We start from the raw sequence: 18,847 nt of genomic DNA on the forward strand, positions 1-18,847 counted from the left end.
ACAATAAATTAGTAAATAATTTTTATTTCCATTTTTTTTCTTTCCTCTTTTTCCTCATAATGTCAGTATATTAATTAAACTAAAATGTAACATATTGTTTTTTGTATCTAAAAAATAATATTTCATATAAATCTGTGATAATTATGTTTTGTAGCAATATAATTCTTATACAATACACATGGTTTAGAAAAATAATCTCATCTAAAAAAGAAAATTTTAATATAAAAGTAAAAAGTTAGAATGTTTTGATATTTTTTTTCAATATATAACATTCCAAATTGAACAATATATTTAATTAGACTGACAAAAATTTGAAAACAATTTCAATGATTTTTCGTTACATAGATATGTATATATATATATATATATATACATATCATACAAATGTATATATATATATACATATCATACAAATGTATATATATATATACATATCGTATAAATGTATATATGTATATATATACATTTATTTATAAGAAAAATTCTTTTTTAAATAATGAAATTTTTAAGTGTTCTCCTCATTGGTATGTGCTACCGCTAAAAATGTAGAAACTATAATTAAACTTCATATATTTCTTGGTTATTGTTTTGAGCGTTAAGCATTTATATATATATTTCAGAAAAAAATAATTTAATTTTGCAAAACTAATTGAAAAGAAATATTTTCAAAATTTAAGCGAAAATTGGCAAATACTGCAAAAAGTTATTAGCGTTACCACATTTTGCCTTCTTTCTGCATCATTTCCTGGAACTTTGAATCATTGTTTGTAAAGAACGAAGAAGTGCCGATAAGAAATTATAATAAAATGGATTTTATTTAGAATATGAACTTGGATCTCCGTCTTATTTTATATCTCTTTATCAATTGTGTCATTAAGTTTTTCGCAATGCTTTTTTAATGAAAGAAAACGATTAATATAATGATGCTTATTGGCACAATTGATATTTATAAGAGACGACCCAAGTTCGATAAACGCTTTACCTTCTTAAGGCATATTTAATTAACATTTTTGTGAATTTATTATGTACTGTAATTGAAAGATATTTTTTTTCTTTTCTTTTCTCTCATCCAATGATCTACATCATGCAAAGTAATTTCTTCAATTATTTACAAAGTTAAAACATGATTTGTCGAACATTATACACATTTCAAGTTCTCCCAGGATATTACAGAATCTTGACAACATGCTAGATATTTGCATACACTTTTTACAGTTCATCTACACAAAATTGTAGATAATATACTTTTACACCTCTTTTACAGTTTGAGATGACATATTCTTGTCCCTTCATTAGAAGTGTTTTCAGACAAGATTTGTTAATTAAAAGTATATAATACTTTTATAATGCAGGGTTCTCGAATTTTGGTCCTTTAGTTACTATGATTTCAGCATAGGGTTGTTCTTGATTCAATTCTAACACTTGGAATTTTTTCAATACTAAGAGGGTATAGAACTTTTGTGCAGCCTGTAAAAAGAGATAATAATGACACTTTATAAAAAATCTTAATGAAAAATTAAATTAGTAACCATATATATATATATTCATGTACATACCTGTTTACGATTATTTTTATATGCCATCTCTGATAGTGATAATTTGTCTTTGGTATCCAGTTTACTTTTAATGACATGATACATATGAGCTGCTCTTTTATTGAGCACACGTTCTTCGAATTGCTCGTAAGTTTCATCAACTTGCTGTTCTTCTTGCTATATACATAAAAAAAAAATGAAATTAATGGAATTCTTAAGAAATAAAAAATATAAAACACTTACTGGTCCCACTGATGGAGGAAATTCATAATCTTCATGATTCCATGGTGTCGCTGGTCCTCTTTCAGAAATTGCACCGGGCGTGTGTGCGGGTGGATGCTGTTCATCATAGTTTACGTATGATACTTGTGATTGAGCCTGTAGACATATATCATTTATCATTATTTTTTTTTATATGATTGAAATATAATAATATAATTTAATAGATTAATGATACTATACCTGATCGTAACCAATATTCTCCATTTGTGGCATTGTAGAAGGTGACATAGTAGGGACTTTAACGGGTGGTGCAGGTGTAGGTGGTACAGCTTCTTCTTCAGCAGCTCCAAGAATGGAGCTAACTTCAGCTGGAGGTATTTGAGGCATTTCTAAACTCATTGAAGGTGTCTCTGGTTGAGTTACCGGAACTTCCGTATTTTCAACTGAAGGTACAATACCACTAATTTCTGGTACAGATGGTTCTGCTGGTAATGATACTTCAGGAGGAACTGGGGATTCGGCAGAAGAAACAGTTTGAGGAGGTATGCTTGGAACTTCAACTGCTTCTGTGGTAATTGAAGGTTGACTAATTTCAACTGCTGGTGTTGGTTGTGGAGGTGCTGGTCGTGGCTATGGAAAAGATAATAAAAGATAAATAAAATATAACAATGAAAACAAGGGGGGAAAGAAAAGTGTAAACAAACCTCTTCTTCTGGTGGAGCTTTTCGTTTGCGAGCCATCCTTTTACTAAGAATACTTTGTTCAAAGGCAGCTGCATCAGGTTCAGTGTTATCTCTCATTTGTTCCAAGGATAATCCTTCTTCTTCTACTCCTAATCTTCCAAAGTCTTCATGATCGTAAGATTTGCTCGTTAAATGTCTTTGATAATTCTAGGTAATACAAATATTTTTCATATATATGTATGTATGTCAACACATAAATTATTATAATTACTCGTTTTATAACAGTTTATCATTTTACCTTAAACAATGAACGAGAAGGTATTGCCCTTCCTGGTAAAGCAAAGAGTTTCTCTACTCCACCAGTTTCTTTCCAATGCATCAAACGTTTTGTTGGCGGTGCTAAATCTAACGTTGTTACGATGTCACTAGTATCAGAAAGTTGTGCTTTCATTTCTTCTCCAGAAATATTTTTTACTTCATCCACGATGAGTTTACGTTTTCTTTTAGCTTTTGTAAATCCTATAATAAAATATAATTAATATATATTCAATATATAATACTAAATAATAAATTATTTATTTTATTATTATTAACCTTTGAGTGCTGAAGCATCTACAGGTGCAAGAGCAAAGCTCTCCTCTTCGTCATGCAATAATGTAGTCTGATCTTGCATAGGTTGTGGTTCTTCTGCTATATCCATTGGATGTTCTTCAGGAGCAGTTGGAGGAGCAGGTGTAAAACGTCGACTGGCAACACTAATTCTTCCTTCAATTTCCTCTCCTATTGCTGCTGGAGTAGCTGGTCTTGAACCATCAGAACTAAAAGAAAAACATTCATTATTTTAAGTATTCATTATTAGATAATCTATAATAAACAAGTACCTCATTGCTCCCATTGGAGATGCAGCTGGCCCAAAATGATCACCCATATCTTCCTCAGATTCATCATGAACAGAAGCTGCAGTTCCTGGTGCTGCTACAGCTTCTTGTTGTTCTGCGATTGAACTAACTTCAGGTACAGGAACTTCACCCATTGGAGCTTCATCGAATAATCCTCCTTCAAAGAGGCCTCCAGCTATAAACAATTTTATTTGATAATCATGCTAATATTTAATTTTATGAAAAATTAGAATGCATACATATAATATCTTGACCAAGATGACCACCAAAACCATCATCTCTAATTGGGGTGTCTATATCCATAGGTTGGGGAGCTGCCGATGTTCCTGCAACTGGTTCTTTCTCTTTTTGTTCCAGCGCTGTTTCTATACCTGGCCCATCACTGAATAGCATATGACTCTAGATTTGATTTAATTTATTTCATTATATAGAGAAACGAAAATTTATGATAAATAAATACTATATAATATATAATTTTATTATTATTATAAAAATGAATAGTAAACCTGATCTAAAGATGGTTCTATAGTGCCAGCGTGACGAAGTAATTCAGGCGGCTCTGCATCAAAACTCATATCTCCAAATCCTTGATCATGTGTTACTAAAGAAAGACTACCGTAATCTTCTCTCATTGTAATTTCTTCTGCTCTAGATTGATTTAAACTAAATTGTGCCTCAATATCAACATCTCTAAAAAATATAATGATATAAATGATGTAGAAATGGTATGCATATTAATATTCGCTTAGGTGTGATGTTAACATTTACTTCAATTCAGGCATAGCAGTATCAAAATCATGAAACACTTCTGGTAATGTAATAGCTGTAACAGCTGCTTCTCTATGTTCTTCAGGTAAATCGACCATTCCTGGCCGAAATGCCATTTTAATTTTAACAAAAGCTTCATTACAATCTGCAAGCAAATATTTTGCTTTGCGTGAATATATGCGTACCACTCCTAAGAGTAAATGACCCGATGTACGCAATGCCATTTTGACCTGAAATATTGAAAGATATTAAAACATTAATTAATTATACATTGGTCATATTAAAAAATCTTAACCGTAATACATGTTCATGTAAATATAATACAAATAGAAATACCTTTGGTTGTAAAATACCGTCTACAGATTTTTCAATATTGGTTTCAAAAACATGAGCTTTAGTTAACTTTTTATCCCAATGAGCAGCTAGCCAAATTCGGGCCAATGGCCCCTTTTTGGCCAATACAAAATGTGCGTAGAACATGATTGTATCTCTATATTAACCTAAAACGAATTTCAATAACATTGTTGTTATTTCTAAGAACTAAATGTTTTAAGAATCTAAACAATTATAGGAAAACGTGTCATCTTGTTGCTGTGCACTCAATGAAAACAGTACAATACTGCATTTGTTGATTGAATAACATTAATTGTCATCAACGTAACGATATCACATATTCACACACAGATATAACATCACATACATATTTATTAATTTATGTACAAAAATATGCATTAATTAATGCATAATATTGTAAAAGAAATGATTAGTAAACTTGAACAATGTTAAAATGTCAACATATCTGTACACAAGATGGCGTTTCTATCTATAATTTTTGGCGGTTAAGCGTGCAACCTGAAAAGAGTGAATACCTTCTTTGTTGATTATTTTTTTCCATAAACTTTTCTCACACCGTTTTATCATCAAGTTGTACTACACTGAAGCATGTTTTAAGAAAACAATAATTTCGATAAAGACAAGTAACGGGACTTAGACACATACGGTATGTTGCTAACCGCCGCGTCTTCACAATCATTCACAACCGAGTAATTTCACAGTGTGTTCGAAAACCATCTTTTCTTGCGTCACTGCGTACGTAAACACATCTTTCATTGCTCTTGAACAGCTAGACGATGATTGGTCGATGAATTGTAAACGGCCTTTATACTAATGAATAAAATCTATGTATTTGTAAGTATCGCCTAATAGAATTAACCAATCAGAGATAAGTATTATAAAAAATAGCGTTAACTGAAAAGATATTATTGGTTAATAAAACAGGTTAAATAATGTTGAATTATATATGATTTTTCTTGTAGAAATTCTTACTCATTGATTATATCATAAAACGGCTGTTATTTTACGCATTGTATCCGATTGTAGAGCACGTGTTAACGATAATTCTATGAAATAGAATTAGAAATAGATGGAAAGTTTGTAATAACATGTGGCAGTTACGAGTTCATTTGAGAAATTATTTTTAACTCTAACCTATCATTATTGTTGTCTAAATGTAAAATGCATTTTTCATTTATATAATAGAAAAGATAATTTGTTTTAAATGTTTTTTTTTTTAAATAAATACTTTACATTATTAATATATTTTCTTTATTCGATTGATTGTAGATAGAAAAAGATGGGAGGATTGATAGCTAAATTAAAACGACCACTGCGTAAATTTAATATAGAAAATCGTGCAAATGCTGTTCTTTCAAGAAGTAAACCAATACCTGCTCCTAAACCGGCTGCTTCAATAAAGCAATTGCAACTAGCTCAAGAATGTAGGTTAATTTCAAACAAATTGATTTTTTGATTCTGTCTATGTTTGATACACTGCTGTTTGTATTGCAATTAAAGAAAAATCATTCTATTTTTTAGTAAATCCAGAATTTTTGAAGGATCATTATCAAAAGAATTTAAAACTCGATGAACGTTTAAAGAATGTTTATGTAACGTCCATAGGACCAGGGGTATGTTTATTAACAGTTATACTATATTCTAGCATGTAAAAAAGTTAACGTTACTAATCATTGGAAATTATTTAGACGAATATATTGAATCAACCTAATCCTGATAGACCGTTACCTGTATCAAGAATCACCGAACACTTTGAATTTGGGTTTTATATTCCGGATTCAGTTCCAGTAGGAAAAATAACTTTGAAAGAGATATTTCAACTTTTTGTTTTGCATAAAGAAGATACTGTAAAAAATTCTTCGGATATTTTAGCCAAAAAATACAAATTAGACAAAGAAACAGTAGGTAAGACAAATTTCTTATTACAAATACAAAATTCTAAATTAATTGTTTCACACTTTTCATTGATATTATGATTTTATGTTTCATAGACAAATTATTAGAATATTACAAACTATATCAAATAATATTACCTAAACGTGACGACGATCATGAAAGTAATTTAAAAAGAGTTGCAAAAGAATTAGAAATTTATCCAGAAGAGTTGGAAGAAGGAACAAAAAAAGAACAAAATGAACTTAATAAAATAAGAGATAAATTTCTGAAATAAAAATGTTATATAACACACATTACTGAAATGTATACTATACAATAAAATTACATAGAAACGTACATTTTGTGTGACTTTTCAAAATGATAAGTAATGCGTACGTTTAAATATAATTATTTATAATTATAATCAAATTTATATAAATATTAAGTATATATCATATTTGTTTTTTCAGCGAAAATTTACAAAATACAAACATTCAAGCACTTTCTATTTAAGATGAATTTATAAGATATATAAATACTGTACAGAATACAGAAGGTAAATATATATTATATTTTATGAGATATAGGTGCAAACAAAATATTTACATATATTCTATGTATTCATATATTTATTGCAATTATGTATCACAGTAAAATTATAGTAGTAATACTTAAACATATTTCTTCAAAAAATTATTTAACTAGTCACGAAGATATTTCTGACCAAAATTCTTTTTAAATTCAATTTAATCGCTCTTGTACTCTTTACAAATGGAACACATACAATATATAGGTTTCCATTTTTTTTGTTTAATCGTATCTATCATAATTATAATCATTAATGCAATTCGCTTAAAAAAATATAATTTACTCTGTCAATCATTGTACTATTATGTGTGTGTACAATTTGTTATGTTACAATTATCGACGCAAATGATTATCGTGCTAATAATAAATTTATTCTAGCTGCATTCTAGTTATAATCGAAATTATTTATTTTTTTTTTAATTCGATAGAATGTATATTTTATTTTTTATTATATTTAATAATTTTATGTGTATATATGTATATTCAAGGATTTTTTTCAAGTCAAATAACAAATGAATCTTTGTATTAACTGTAAGTCATTGCAAAATCTGAAACATAAAAGATTAAGGTTGAAAATATAAAAATCTTAATAAATAGATATAATAAAAATTATTAAATTTAGATATATATATTCACATACTTAAAATAATATTGTAGATAATAATAATGGTCACTAGCACAGGAATCTCTTTGAATGTGGAAGAATTGGAATGAGAATGTGTGAGAAGAATGTCCTCGTTGACTTTACCCCATTCAGGAATGTCTTTTGTCTTGTCCATCATCCAATAAAAGCCTTTCATTCTTAAATGTTTTTTTAATTCGTTGCCGATCTCCTCTCTGATACGTTGATTGTATTTATTTAACCACCGGCGCTGCATATCATTATAAGTATATCACTGATCAAAGGACACTACAGCAGGACTGTTAGAAATATTATTGCCTTAACCCGAAGAATAAATGTTGTTATAAAGGATACCACGAAAATATTAATTATATCGACATATGGACTTACGTGCATTGGTGTTAACATATTATAATCTATTAATTTAGGTTCGTATGGTACAAGAGTTACGTCCCGAAATTTTAAGAAAGTTTGTCCTGTTTTCTATTGAAATAATAAAATGATAAAATAATTTAATAAACAATGAATATTATAACAATAATATAATAACAATGAATAAAAAAATATAAAAGACTCCTACCGATACGTTAGTAGTCAAAACTTCAAGTATATTTTCCAAACGTACACCAAAATCACCCTTCTTATAAAATCCTGGTTCATTGGATAAAAAATATCCTGGTTTTAATGTAACAGACATACCACCTGTATACGATATACTAATTGGAGCTAAAAAAGAAATTCATTTAGTAAGAAGATTGTTTAAAAACTAATCTTTTATATGTTAAATACAAAATTATTAAAAATTTAACACACATTCGTGAACGGATGAAAAGTGTCCAATGCCATGACCGGTACCATGCATATAGTCATTACCAGTACTCCAAAGAGGTTTCCTTGCTAATACATCAACCTGATCAGACATTAAATCATCTGGAAAAATCAAAGAAGACAATTGTATTGATCCGATTAATACACTCGTGTATGCCTTTTTTTGTTCTTCAGTAGGTTTTCCAAAGTGTAAAGTTCTTGTTACATCTGTTGTACCATCTACAAGTGGATTAGAAAATTGATTAATATACCTTTATATGTATATGTAATAACTCAACGTATTATTATAAAAATTGATGTTAATTAAAGTTTACCTAAGTACTGTCCACCCGAATCGACGACCAATGTCGAAGTTTTGCCAATGGGTATATTCGTCAAATTAATTGGTTCGTAATGAGGTAATGCAGCATGAGCACCATAAGCAGCAATCGTTGCAAACGAGATACCTTTATTAAGTTCTTGTTCCAAACGAAACTCGTTTACTACTCTGGAAACTTGCATCTCATCCCATCCCTCGGAATCTAAAGAAATTTGTTCTTCCATGTAAGCAAGGAAATCACACATAGCCATGCCATCTCTGATATGAGCTCTCCTCATGCCTTCGGCTTCAACTTTATTTTTTATTGCTCTTAGATCAATTATGGGCGAGGCTTTTGGTAATCGTTTTTCAGCTGGAATCTGAATAATAATAAAATTATATATATCCGTAATATTTTTTAAAAACAATATTAAAGAACTATAGGAATAGGAATTAATAAGGAAACTCGAACACATAGATAAACCCTATGCAATTCATAATACCATGGACGATAAGGCGTCTCGTGACTCCGGATATCATAAGATCGAGAAAGTGTGAACTCTATAAAATGCTTAAGTTTACATCAATGTATATAGATGGAATCTACGTGTTACTCTTTGGTTCAATATTTGTATATTTCTTTTAATTTTTAATGTGATAAAAAAGTATTATATACCATGTGTATAAACATTTAAACTTTATCTATGGCATGTGTATTACTCTATTACGCGAGGATCAAGTTAATTGTAAGCTCAAGCAGCTCTCTAGTGTTAGGGTAACATGTTAAAGAAGGTGTACCTTTGTTTAGTATTATCCAATCTAAATCTCTTTTTCAACACAGATTCAGATTTCCCATCTTTTTCTCTTTATAATTTTATAAATATCTATATATACGTAACCATTAATATTAGAATAAATTTATCGAATAAAAACGTACAGAAGAATATATTTCTTTTGATGCTCCTTCCGCATATCCACATGGCGTTGGTAGCCAAACTTTGTTCCACGCTTGAGACATTGTTCTTAAATCATTCCAGATACATGTTTCATTGTGCCATCTAAAAAAATATTGTTTATTTAATTATATTTATATAACATTTTTTCTTTAATCATTATTATACTTGTAACATTCTGTAACATAAATATCATACTTAACACATTCAGCGTGAGAACAAGAGTCCATTTTTAAATGTTTTTCAACAGATCGTAAAAGTTTATGTTTAGGTACATAAAGATGAAGAGATCCTTGTGTAACGATTGCGTAGGATCTAAGAACAGGAGTATGGGGGAGATCGTATCCTCGAATATTGAATAGCCAAGCTATTTCATCCAATGCTGTGACCACAAATGCATCCGCCTTGGCAAGACTCATTTCTAATCTGATGTCCTTTATTTTTTCTTGCCACGTTTTTCCTGCATATTCGTCTTTTAATGGGTATGCTGCATAGGAATTGTAATTGGGCCGTCCTACTTGCCAGATCAAATCTATCAGATTTTTACGTACTGCCACCAAACTTATGGATGTATTTGCTGAATACAAATACGTTAAATTTTAAAGTTAGAGAAATTAATAATATATATTCGTAAAGTCGTTTGTAGTAGGTTTAACCACTTGTGGTGCAAAGAAATTAACAATTGAGATGTGCCACGTACGTCACATTTTTCTTTCTGCAACAATTGTCTGACGGACGTGTGTAACACGTTGCTGGCGTTTTGATAACAGAAGATCAGATCAACGTGCTTGACACGTGTTTCCACCGCAAGTGGTTAAAGATGAAAAATATTCATAGTTTCATTCATTTATTTTTAAATTTAGAACTGAAGTTTTATTACCTAAATCTCTTTCCCAAGCTTCCCACGTAGCTGCAGATACTAATTTCGGATCTGCACCTATTCGGATGTTAAATCGATTTCGAAATTCATGTTTCAACCATTCAGTAATAGACGGAATCTATGAGGTTAACCAGAAACAGTTCATTAATTATTAAAAAATTTATAGAAAGAATATGGGACAGTTCAATATATAATAAATTACAGTATGGAATATTTGATCTTATATAGACGACGGGTTTCACCTCTTTTTGCCACGATTAAGAGGAGGATCGCTCATATATATAAAATTTACTCAGAAATTATACGTATTATTTTCAAATTTATAAGGTAAATTTTTTTTTATTGCGTTTATTCAGTTTTGAGTAAATTTAGGTACAGGTTATATATCCTCTTTTAACAACAGGTGATATTTAAAAAACCTGTTAATTTTGCAATCGTGGTGGGGTTTCAGGATTTTAAAATAATTTGTTGAGATAAGCGTCTTCCTTTTCATCTCTATGGTCTGATTACTATAGTTTCATATAACACCGCATTTTTTGGAAGATGATTTATGCACCGTTTGTCTTACATAAGGATAACCTGTATATTTTAAGTTTTAAGAATTTTTAAGGGGACCACTCAGACAACCCACTTCCCATAACTCCTCCTACAGAGTAAGAAGAGCGAACGATCATCGGTGACTACAATCTTGAAATAAATTCAAGATTGTAAGTCGTCCTCACGCTCAAGGAAGAGGGTTCCATCTCCTCATCGTGGTTGCAACATCTCAGCATTACGCTAAGCAGTTGTGAAGATATACTACAGAAATGATCCTGTGAAGTATGATCTTAATGAATCTCCGTTTTAGTTGGTGCTTTATACTTTTCAAACATCGTTTCACAGTTGAGAAAAAGTTTTACAGTGAGCCATCTAGCGTACGGTAGACCAATTAATTCTCTCTGCACTCGTACGTAGTTATATTTGACAGGGGATCTTACACTGAAGCACCAACGGATTCTAATAAGATTTGGTGTATTAGTAGTATACCTTTAAGGTATTATTGTGGTAAAATATTTTTGTCCATTGGTCAGCCAATTTAAAAAAAAAAAAGCATTTAAAGTTTTGCTTTTTTTGTATATCCACTTATATACTTTTAAATTACAAATTCATTTAAGCCTTACACTGGCGTAAGTAGCAGCATTCTTGCTTCTCGCACCACGTTATTTGAGTTCGAACCTCCATACAGGAAGGAATTTTTTTTTATATAAGTTTTTTCTATCTACAAGTTTTGAAATCTTTGAATCTTATTTTTAAAGGTATACTACTAATATACTAAAATCTTATTAAAATCCGTTGATGCTCCAGTGTAAGGTTTCCTTTGTGAATATAGTAACATTTCATACGTAGTATATTAAGCATATTGAGTAGTTATTACGTAAAAATGATGACAATAGAAAAAGTAACAAAAACAAAATATATATTTTGAGTATTAATTTATACTATATATATTTAATAATTTTAATTATTTTATAATCTTCTTGTTGTCGTGTAATTTTTGATATAATTTATATACATATAAATATGAATAAAGTCATACTAAATTTACTCACGGGTTTTCGTCCCTTTTTCATTAGTATCCAATTGCAGTCAAGTTCTAAATCTGCTTGCAAATGATATCTTCCATCTGTCCACAGAGCAGCTTTTGCCAATGTTACGACTGCATCTCCAGCACTGCCGTAAAATCCAGATAAAAATTCTCTTCTCATATCTCGTGGATCGACAGTTTCACTCTAATAAATAACAGACGACTGAAGATATAGTATCATTTTAAATAAACAATTAATTTTTAATACAATTGATTATTTTTGTAAGATTATTAGACCAATGCACTTAATTTTTAACATTTTTATATTATTTATATTAAAATTTCGTTTTAATTACTGTTTAATGAATGAAGTATTGCAAAAAGAACTGTGGAAAATAAATGAAGCCTAGAAACATGTTATTATAAATTTGACTGTTGTGATACCTCCGATGTATATTACATGGATATTTTGTATTTTGTATATTGCCTAATTTTAATTTATGTTACCTGATGTTCGTCGTCCGATGTTACAATGTAACCATGAAGTGGTGCTGATTCAACCGATGAAATTCGAACCATTTCAGATCTCAATTGTCTTAGTCTCAAAGATGTATCCTTTCTGTTAACAGGTTGATTCCCGATGTGTTCGCTGAGTGGACAATAAGATCTCTTGGCACCATGGTAATTGTAAAATGATAATTCTGGAATCTTTTGTAACTTTGTTACACCTGTAACAATATCAATTATATGTTTTTTTGTTTATATTTAATAATTTTATTCAATTCAAATTATTTAATTATTATTAAAAAAATAAAAAAATAAAATAAAATAAAAAAAACCCTCGAAAGGATTAAACCTCTTGGAGGCGCCGGGCATCGATCCCGGTACCTCTCGCATGCTAAGCGAGCGCTCTACCATCTGAGCTACGCCCCCTGGTTGTTGGCTCAGCAAATAAGATTGTATATAAGATATATAATAATTGTATATTATAGGATATTTAATATAACTTATATACATTATTGATTATTATTATTATTATTATTATTAATATGATTATATTTTAAGGTAAATGATTTCAACGATTATGATTTCGATTTGAATTTTAATATGAAAGAACTAACGCAGAAATGTTAGTAAAACATTTCTGGATCCTCAATGACTAAAAATTAATTTAAATGAGTTTACACTAATGAAAGATAAAATAGAGTAGAGAAGATAGTTTGAGAAACACTTTTATAAAGCATCAAGGATATTAATCTTTTGTTCAAAGCTGAGATATAGTGAAAAATGAATTAACAAAAAAAATATTTTTTAAAAAGTAAAAACAAAAGAAAAATGTAAATCATGGGAAAAGATCGTCGATTTGTATTTTAAAATTAATGTTATGAAATATTTTCCATACTCATGTGTGTGTGTGTGTGTGTTCGTGCGTGTGTGTGGGTGTTACGAGAAGAGTTTCAATAATATTTTTTCAAATCATTTTCGATTTCGTAGTTAAAAAAATAAAATAAAATGATATCTCGTGTCTATCGAATTGACGAGAAATGTATTTATATGTATATATAGATATGCATGCAATATTATTATGGAATTTTTCTTATGCCTTTATGCCAAAGGATATGATTTCTCTTAAAATAATATATAATACGACTCTAATTTGTTACGTGACTTGTTTTTTGTTCGCTCTGTTGATCGCTCATATAATCATCATCGTGTAGGTTATCTTAAATCATATTTTTCTACGCATCCTTATTATTAATTAGAAAAAATTGTTTTTTAATAAAAAGATTGTCAACTTTGAAAAATCGAACACAGAGAACGAGGTTTTGATAATTTTGACAATTTTTTTTTGAGAAAGATAAAGAAGGACAAAAATAGAATTTAAAAAGCCGGAAGAATCAAATTTACAAACAAATTGTTCAGAAAGATGAATGCCCAAAGCAGTAAGCCCGGAAATCCGACGCTCATAATTCATTCTAACAATTCACATCGTAATTTAGATAGATAATAAGAGAGATTTTGAAGAAAAAAAATAAAATGCTTTTGATTTAATATTCTTCCACGGTAAAGCAAAATACGTAGCGTGTTATTATGCGGCCGATGCACGCTTTTGATTGTGCAATGTCATGAAGTACGGTTAATTTTGTTATTTTTTCTTTTTTTTTTTTTTTTTAGATGACTACAGATATCAGACAGAAGCTATAAACGTTCAGTCTGATGGCACGATTATTTCAGACGGTCGACATGTCGCTGATCAAGTTGGTGCTTTTTGCTTTGGTGGGGTTTGCCTGGGTTATTGCTGAGGAAGAGGTTCAAGTGGAAATTCCACAGGGTCCACTGAAGGGTTTAAAAACACAAACAGTATGGCATAATATGCCGTATTACAGTTTCAAAGGGATACCTTATGCAAAGCCTAATGTTGGTGTTGACAAGTTCAGGGTAATGAAAGAAAAAATAAATAGAAAGCTAAGAGACTTATTGATCAAGTTTTGAACGTTTCAATCAATTGGATTGAATTGTATGTTAAAAGATGCCAGAGCCTGCTGATTCTTGGGAAGGTGTTTATGATGCTACCAAACATCGTTCGACCTGTCCATTCTTTTGCATGCTTAAACAAGATCTTTTGGGTGACGAGGATTGTCTCTATCTTAACGTTTACACTCCAGAAATGAACAAAGATGCTCGTAAAGCTGTAATGGTTTGGATTCATGGTGGTTCTTGGAATGCAGGATTTGGAGATGATGCCATTTATGGGCCAGATTTTCTTGTCGAACAGGACGTCGTTGTCGTGACTTTCAATTACAGACTCGGCGCTCTTGGTAAATATATTTCATGAAGTCAAAGAAAATGAAGAAATGTGTAAGGTATGTTTTTTAATGATTAGGTTTCTTAAATACTGGCGATGAACATGCTCCTGGAAACGCTGGTATGAAAGATCAAGTAATGGCACTTATGTGGGTGAAAGATAACATACATTATTTTGGAGGATGTCCAAACAGAGTCACCATATTTGGTCAAAGCTCTGGTGGTGCCTCTGTTCAGTATCACATGATGTCTCCGATGTCAGAAGGTAATATTGAAGAAGGTAGTATCATACTCGAAAGATAAACTATCAAGAAAATTTTATTACGTTTAGGATTGTTCAACAACGTTATTGCTCAAAGTGGAGCAATATTGAACCCATGGGCAATAGAATATAAACCTAAAGAAATGGCTTTTAAATTGGGTGAGAAACTTGGAATTCGTACCCAGGATACTGGTGAATTGGTCAAAAAACTTGCTGAATTTTCTGCAAAAGACATAGTTACAGCGACTAAAGAGATGATGAATGATATTGTAATTATCCTGTTGTCAATTAAAGTTAACATTGTTCGAAAAATAAAATTATGAATCTCGTAATGAAGAAAAGAAAAGATTAACAATAATTATTATTATGTTAGATTGAAATCTGTGTTATTAAGATCAAAACCGGAAATAGACTAGACATATAATTCTGTAAATCTTTAATTTTAATTAGTTTCTATTTTTATGCTATAGAATACAGCGAATGGACATTTACAAGTATTTGTACCATCAGTGGAATATGATTTTGGTCAGGACGTATTCTTAACAACTGATCCTTGGACTCTTATCAAAACTGGAAAAATTGCTGATGTACCGATTATGGGTGGTGTTACGTTAGAAGAAGCAAGTTTCTTTGCTGAATGTATGTATATAATAAATACTATCTTTAATAATACAATATTGTAAATAGATGATAATAAATTTCTAACAGAATGAATTTAATTGATATTTAATTGTTGTATTTAGTAATGTTGCCACATGCTGATCATTTCAATAATCAGTTCGAAGTTTTCTTACCTGATGATTTAAATGTAACCGATCCTACTCAAAGAAAACAATTAGGCGAATCTATAAAGGAATTCTATTTTCATGGTAAAGACATTTCCAAGGATACCCTAAAAGAATTCACGCAGGTAATTATTTGTTAATTTGTAATTTTATAGAAAATTTTGTAAAGTGAACATTGTTTGATAACATTTTTTACATTTTAGATGTTGACCGATGCTTACTTTACTGCCGGAGCTGCATTTTCTCTAAATTTTATAACTCACAGAAATACAGCACCGGTTTATCAATATATATTCGAATATGAAGCTCCATTTGGTATCATGAAAAATGTGGTTAACTCTGAGAAAGGTATGCATCAATTAAATAAGTTATAATATTACAATTATAAATTATTTCAAATTAAAACACAATAATAATAAATAAATATATCTTTTAATTTTTAGGTATAGCCCATGGGGATGAATTAGGTTACGAATTTTATTCGAACATTTTCAAAAATTTACCTAAATCTGGTTCACCCGAAGAAAAAATGACGCGGATTATCACTAAATTATGGACGAATTTTGCTAAAGATGGGTAAGTTTTATACTTAATATGAAACATTGACTATTTAACAGGTTTTTTAAATAGTCTGCCAAAAACAATGTTAATCCAAGACCCTCAAATTTAACGGTCCACCACTGTTTCCTAATCATCTAATAATTTTGCCTATCTTTTCTTTTTCAGAAATCCGACTTCTAAGCTAGACGAAGACATTACTATTAATTGGGAGCCAAAAAATAAAGAGATATGCAAATATATTCACATCAATCAAGATTTGAAGATGGACGCACATTTATTAGGAGACAGAGTTCCATTATGGGCAGAATTATATAAAAATGTTTTCAATTCATAATTATCAATGCATATATTATATTATATTCGATAAGCATATATATATATATATATATATATATATATATATATATGTATTAGTTATTATTATAATTAATCTATGTAACGTATAATAATTTCTTTTTTCGCACGCAATAGTTATTAAGTAAATACACAAAGAAGATTCTTCCAAAAGTATTTCGAAATAAATAAATAAACTATTGTATAATCCATAAGAGAGTTAAAAAAAGATTTATTATATCGAGAATAAAATCGTAGTTCCTAATAGCGGTGTCCATTGTATAATAGTATCCCGCTTATTATTTCATGGTCACTGTTGTGATTCATCATTATTCGCTTTAATATATAAATTATTTTTAATGCTACGATTTCTGATATGATTTGATATTTTTTACATTAGTTGATAAAAATAAAAATAAAACAACAATAGTAAATAAAATTAGATTAAAGAAAAGGAAAGAGAGAATAAAAAAGATAAGAAAAAGAAGGAACAAAATCGATGAGATAGAAAGAGTAAGGGAGAATGAAAATGTTTAGCAAAGGAGAGAGAAATCGTGAAAGGATAGAAATGTGAAACGAAAGTGCAAGTGAAATTCGTTCTCTTTGTTACTATTACATTGTCGTTATCGTTCTACTATTTATTCACCACTCACTTTTGTACTTCCGATTGATCAAGCTACTAAAAGAGCGAGTAGGTTGCTGAAGCATCAGCTTATCTGTGAAATTCACACTGTAAATACACGTGTGCGATAGTATGAGTTAGGTTTATCGACTGTGTAGTCAGTCATTTAATGAAAATGTATGTGTTTTATTATATAGTTATTTATAACAAATGACGAAAAAAACAAACAAACAGATTTTTCTCTTTCTTCGTGTTTATACGCTTCGAGTATTTTTATTTTATAATTACATTTTTTTTTAATCCAATTTTAAGTAAAGTTTTTTTTATTGCGTTGGGAGTGATTTTTTAAGGTCGAGAAAAAGTATAATTATTTAAAGAGGAGGTAGAGAGGAGAGAGAGAAAGGGGGGAAGAGAGATAGAATGATTTTATTTTGTCCACATTGTTCAGCAGAGATAAAGATACAAGGATAAATAGAAAGATGATTAAATTATTCGTAGGAGTGGATCACGACTTGAGATGATGTTCAGAATCTGACGAGTGAGATAGCATAAGATATCAGTAGGTCTCTTTCTCGTTTTTCAGCATTTCTAAGTTGATTATTTTAATAAGTGATCATGGCTTTCGTTATCATCACACGACATTCAAAATTTTATCTAAAAGCAAAATTTAACTTTCATAACTAATTGTGTTATATCATAGACAAAATTTCTGATTCCTTTTAAGAGGCAACCATGTTCAATAATTAGACAATAGAAATGGCATTATTTAATTTTATTATTAAGTATAGTCTGATTTACAGTATCTCTCGGTAGGTTAAAAATAAAGAAATAACAAAAAAAAATTAAACAGAGCCAAAGTCAGATCGAAACACATATCATTAGGATAGAGAAGATTTGTCGTGTCGTATCTTTGTCTCTTCATAGTCCAGGTCACGAGATGATTTTCAGTATCTTGTTACTAGGGTAACATGAATGTGCAAGAGATTCCAACTTCTCAGCAATCATCTGGACCAATAAGCTTTTTTATTCTCTCTTTTTCTATCTTTCTCTTTTCACTGTTTCTCGTGTATCAGCATCGATATCTTGCTACATTTCCTTGCGTATCTTTAGTTCGATACAGACATATTATACTTACATATATCTATCGATTGTTTGAAAATTGGTAGCTGTCGAAGGGGACTCGTTCGGTCCGTCAAATTTATGAGTCTCGTCTTCGGAGGCCAAAATGCGGAATGTTTTAACAGGCTGTCATAAGAACGAGAAAGTTAAACAAGAGTTGAATAATTTTCGGGGGTGAGTCAGATCTTTGCTTAAATATCAGGAGGGTATATTAGACGATCATAGGATCGTCTTTGATTTAGAATTGCTCGAGGCTTTTTCTAACAGGAGATTAGGAACCTCGTTGTGTAT

General features: G+C 30.0%; 4 protein-coding genes and 2 non-coding genes across 12 annotated transcripts in view; 2 read left to right on the plus strand and 4 right to left on the minus strand.

The window, feature by feature from the left end:
* Positions 1–4: 4 nt before the first annotated feature.
* On the minus strand, positions 5–5,156 carry vtd (RAD21 cohesin complex component verthandi). Its single transcript, XM_015324866.2, has 13 exons — positions 4,977–5,156; positions 4,444–4,607; positions 4,108–4,337; positions 3,846–4,029; positions 3,579–3,738; positions 3,322–3,514; positions 3,035–3,258; positions 2,739–2,959; positions 2,462–2,647; positions 1,998–2,387; positions 1,779–1,913; positions 1,557–1,712; positions 5–1,467 (listed from the first exon to the last, which is right to left on the minus strand). The coding sequence occupies exons 2-13, from the start codon at positions 4,585–4,587 to the stop codon at positions 1,342–1,344; spliced, it is 2,349 nt and encodes a 782-aa protein (XP_015180352.2). The 5' UTR covers positions 4,588–4,607; positions 4,977–5,156; the 3' UTR covers positions 5–1,341.
* Positions 5,157–5,393: 237 nt separating this feature from the next.
* Positions 5,394–6,693, plus strand: LOC107066105 (NADH dehydrogenase [ubiquinone] 1 alpha subcomplex assembly factor 4). 2 transcript variants are annotated; one of them, XM_089173541.1, is made up of 5 exons: positions 5,394–5,617; positions 5,731–5,885; positions 5,983–6,074; positions 6,150–6,362; positions 6,453–6,693. In XM_089173541.1, the coding sequence occupies exons 2-5, from the start codon at positions 5,741–5,743 to the stop codon at positions 6,462–6,464; spliced, it is 462 nt and encodes a 153-aa protein (XP_089029667.1). In that variant the 5' UTR covers positions 5,394–5,617; positions 5,731–5,740; the 3' UTR covers positions 6,465–6,693. The 2 variants fall into 2 exon arrangements, with proteins under 2 accessions (XP_089029667.1, XP_015175896.2); XM_015320410.2 differs by having other exon boundaries at positions 5,395–5,617; positions 6,150–6,366.
* Positions 6,694–6,947: 254 nt separating this feature from the next.
* The window catches only part of LOC107066077 (xaa-Pro aminopeptidase 1), a 30,704-nt gene continuing 18,804 nt past the window's right edge, over positions 6,948–18,847 (minus strand). For 3 of the 6 annotated variants that reach the window (XM_089173531.1, XM_089173532.1, XM_015320339.2), the window contains 12 exons: positions 18,573–18,682; positions 12,577–12,797; positions 12,095–12,274; positions 10,506–10,623; positions 9,824–10,202; positions 9,610–9,730; positions 8,689–9,052; positions 8,360–8,593; positions 8,127–8,272; positions 7,937–8,029; positions 7,565–7,796; positions 6,948–7,472 (listed from right to left, as the gene is read on the minus strand). In XM_089173531.1, the coding sequence (XP_089029657.1) occupies positions 7,450–7,472; positions 7,565–7,796; positions 7,937–8,029; positions 8,127–8,272; positions 8,360–8,593; positions 8,689–9,052; positions 9,610–9,730; positions 9,824–10,202; positions 10,506–10,623; positions 12,095–12,274; positions 12,577–12,797; positions 18,573–18,682 (2,221 nt within the window). In that variant the 3' untranslated portion in view covers positions 6,948–7,449. Of the gene's footprint in view, positions 7,473–7,564; positions 7,865–7,936; positions 8,030–8,126; positions 8,273–8,359; positions 8,594–8,688; positions 9,053–9,609; positions 9,731–9,823; positions 10,203–10,505; positions 10,624–12,094; positions 12,275–12,576; positions 12,798–18,572; positions 18,683–18,847 lie in introns of those variants that run through there. The other 3 variants (XM_015320355.2, XM_089173534.1, XM_089173533.1) reach the window with 3 other exon arrangements.
* LOC149032244 (small nucleolar RNA U3) lies at positions 11,119–11,334 on the minus strand. Its single transcript, XR_016176963.1, has one exon. It is a non-coding gene; the product is annotated as a small nucleolar RNA U3 (small nucleolar RNA).
* LOC107066101 (carboxylic ester hydrolase) lies at positions 12,796–17,082 on the plus strand. The gene is made up of 9 exons (XM_015320396.2): positions 12,796–14,508; positions 14,600–14,888; positions 14,954–15,139; positions 15,206–15,405; positions 15,607–15,775; positions 15,880–16,046; positions 16,125–16,269; positions 16,365–16,497; positions 16,648–17,082. The coding sequence occupies exons 1-9, from the start codon at positions 14,287–14,289 to the stop codon at positions 16,814–16,816; spliced, it is 1,680 nt and encodes a 559-aa protein (XP_015175882.2). The 5' UTR covers positions 12,796–14,286; the 3' UTR covers positions 16,817–17,082.
* TRNAA-AGC (transfer RNA alanine (anticodon AGC)) lies at positions 12,930–13,002 on the minus strand. Its single transcript has one exon. It is a non-coding gene; the product is annotated as a tRNA-Ala (tRNA).

Source organism: Polistes dominula, unplaced genomic scaffold, assembly GCF_049000335.1.
Source record: "Polistes dominula isolate Pdom_NZ unplaced genomic scaffold, Pdom_raw_medaka contig_33, whole genome shotgun sequence".
Taxonomy (NCBI): domain Eukaryota; kingdom Metazoa; phylum Arthropoda; class Insecta; order Hymenoptera; family Vespidae; genus Polistes; species Polistes dominula.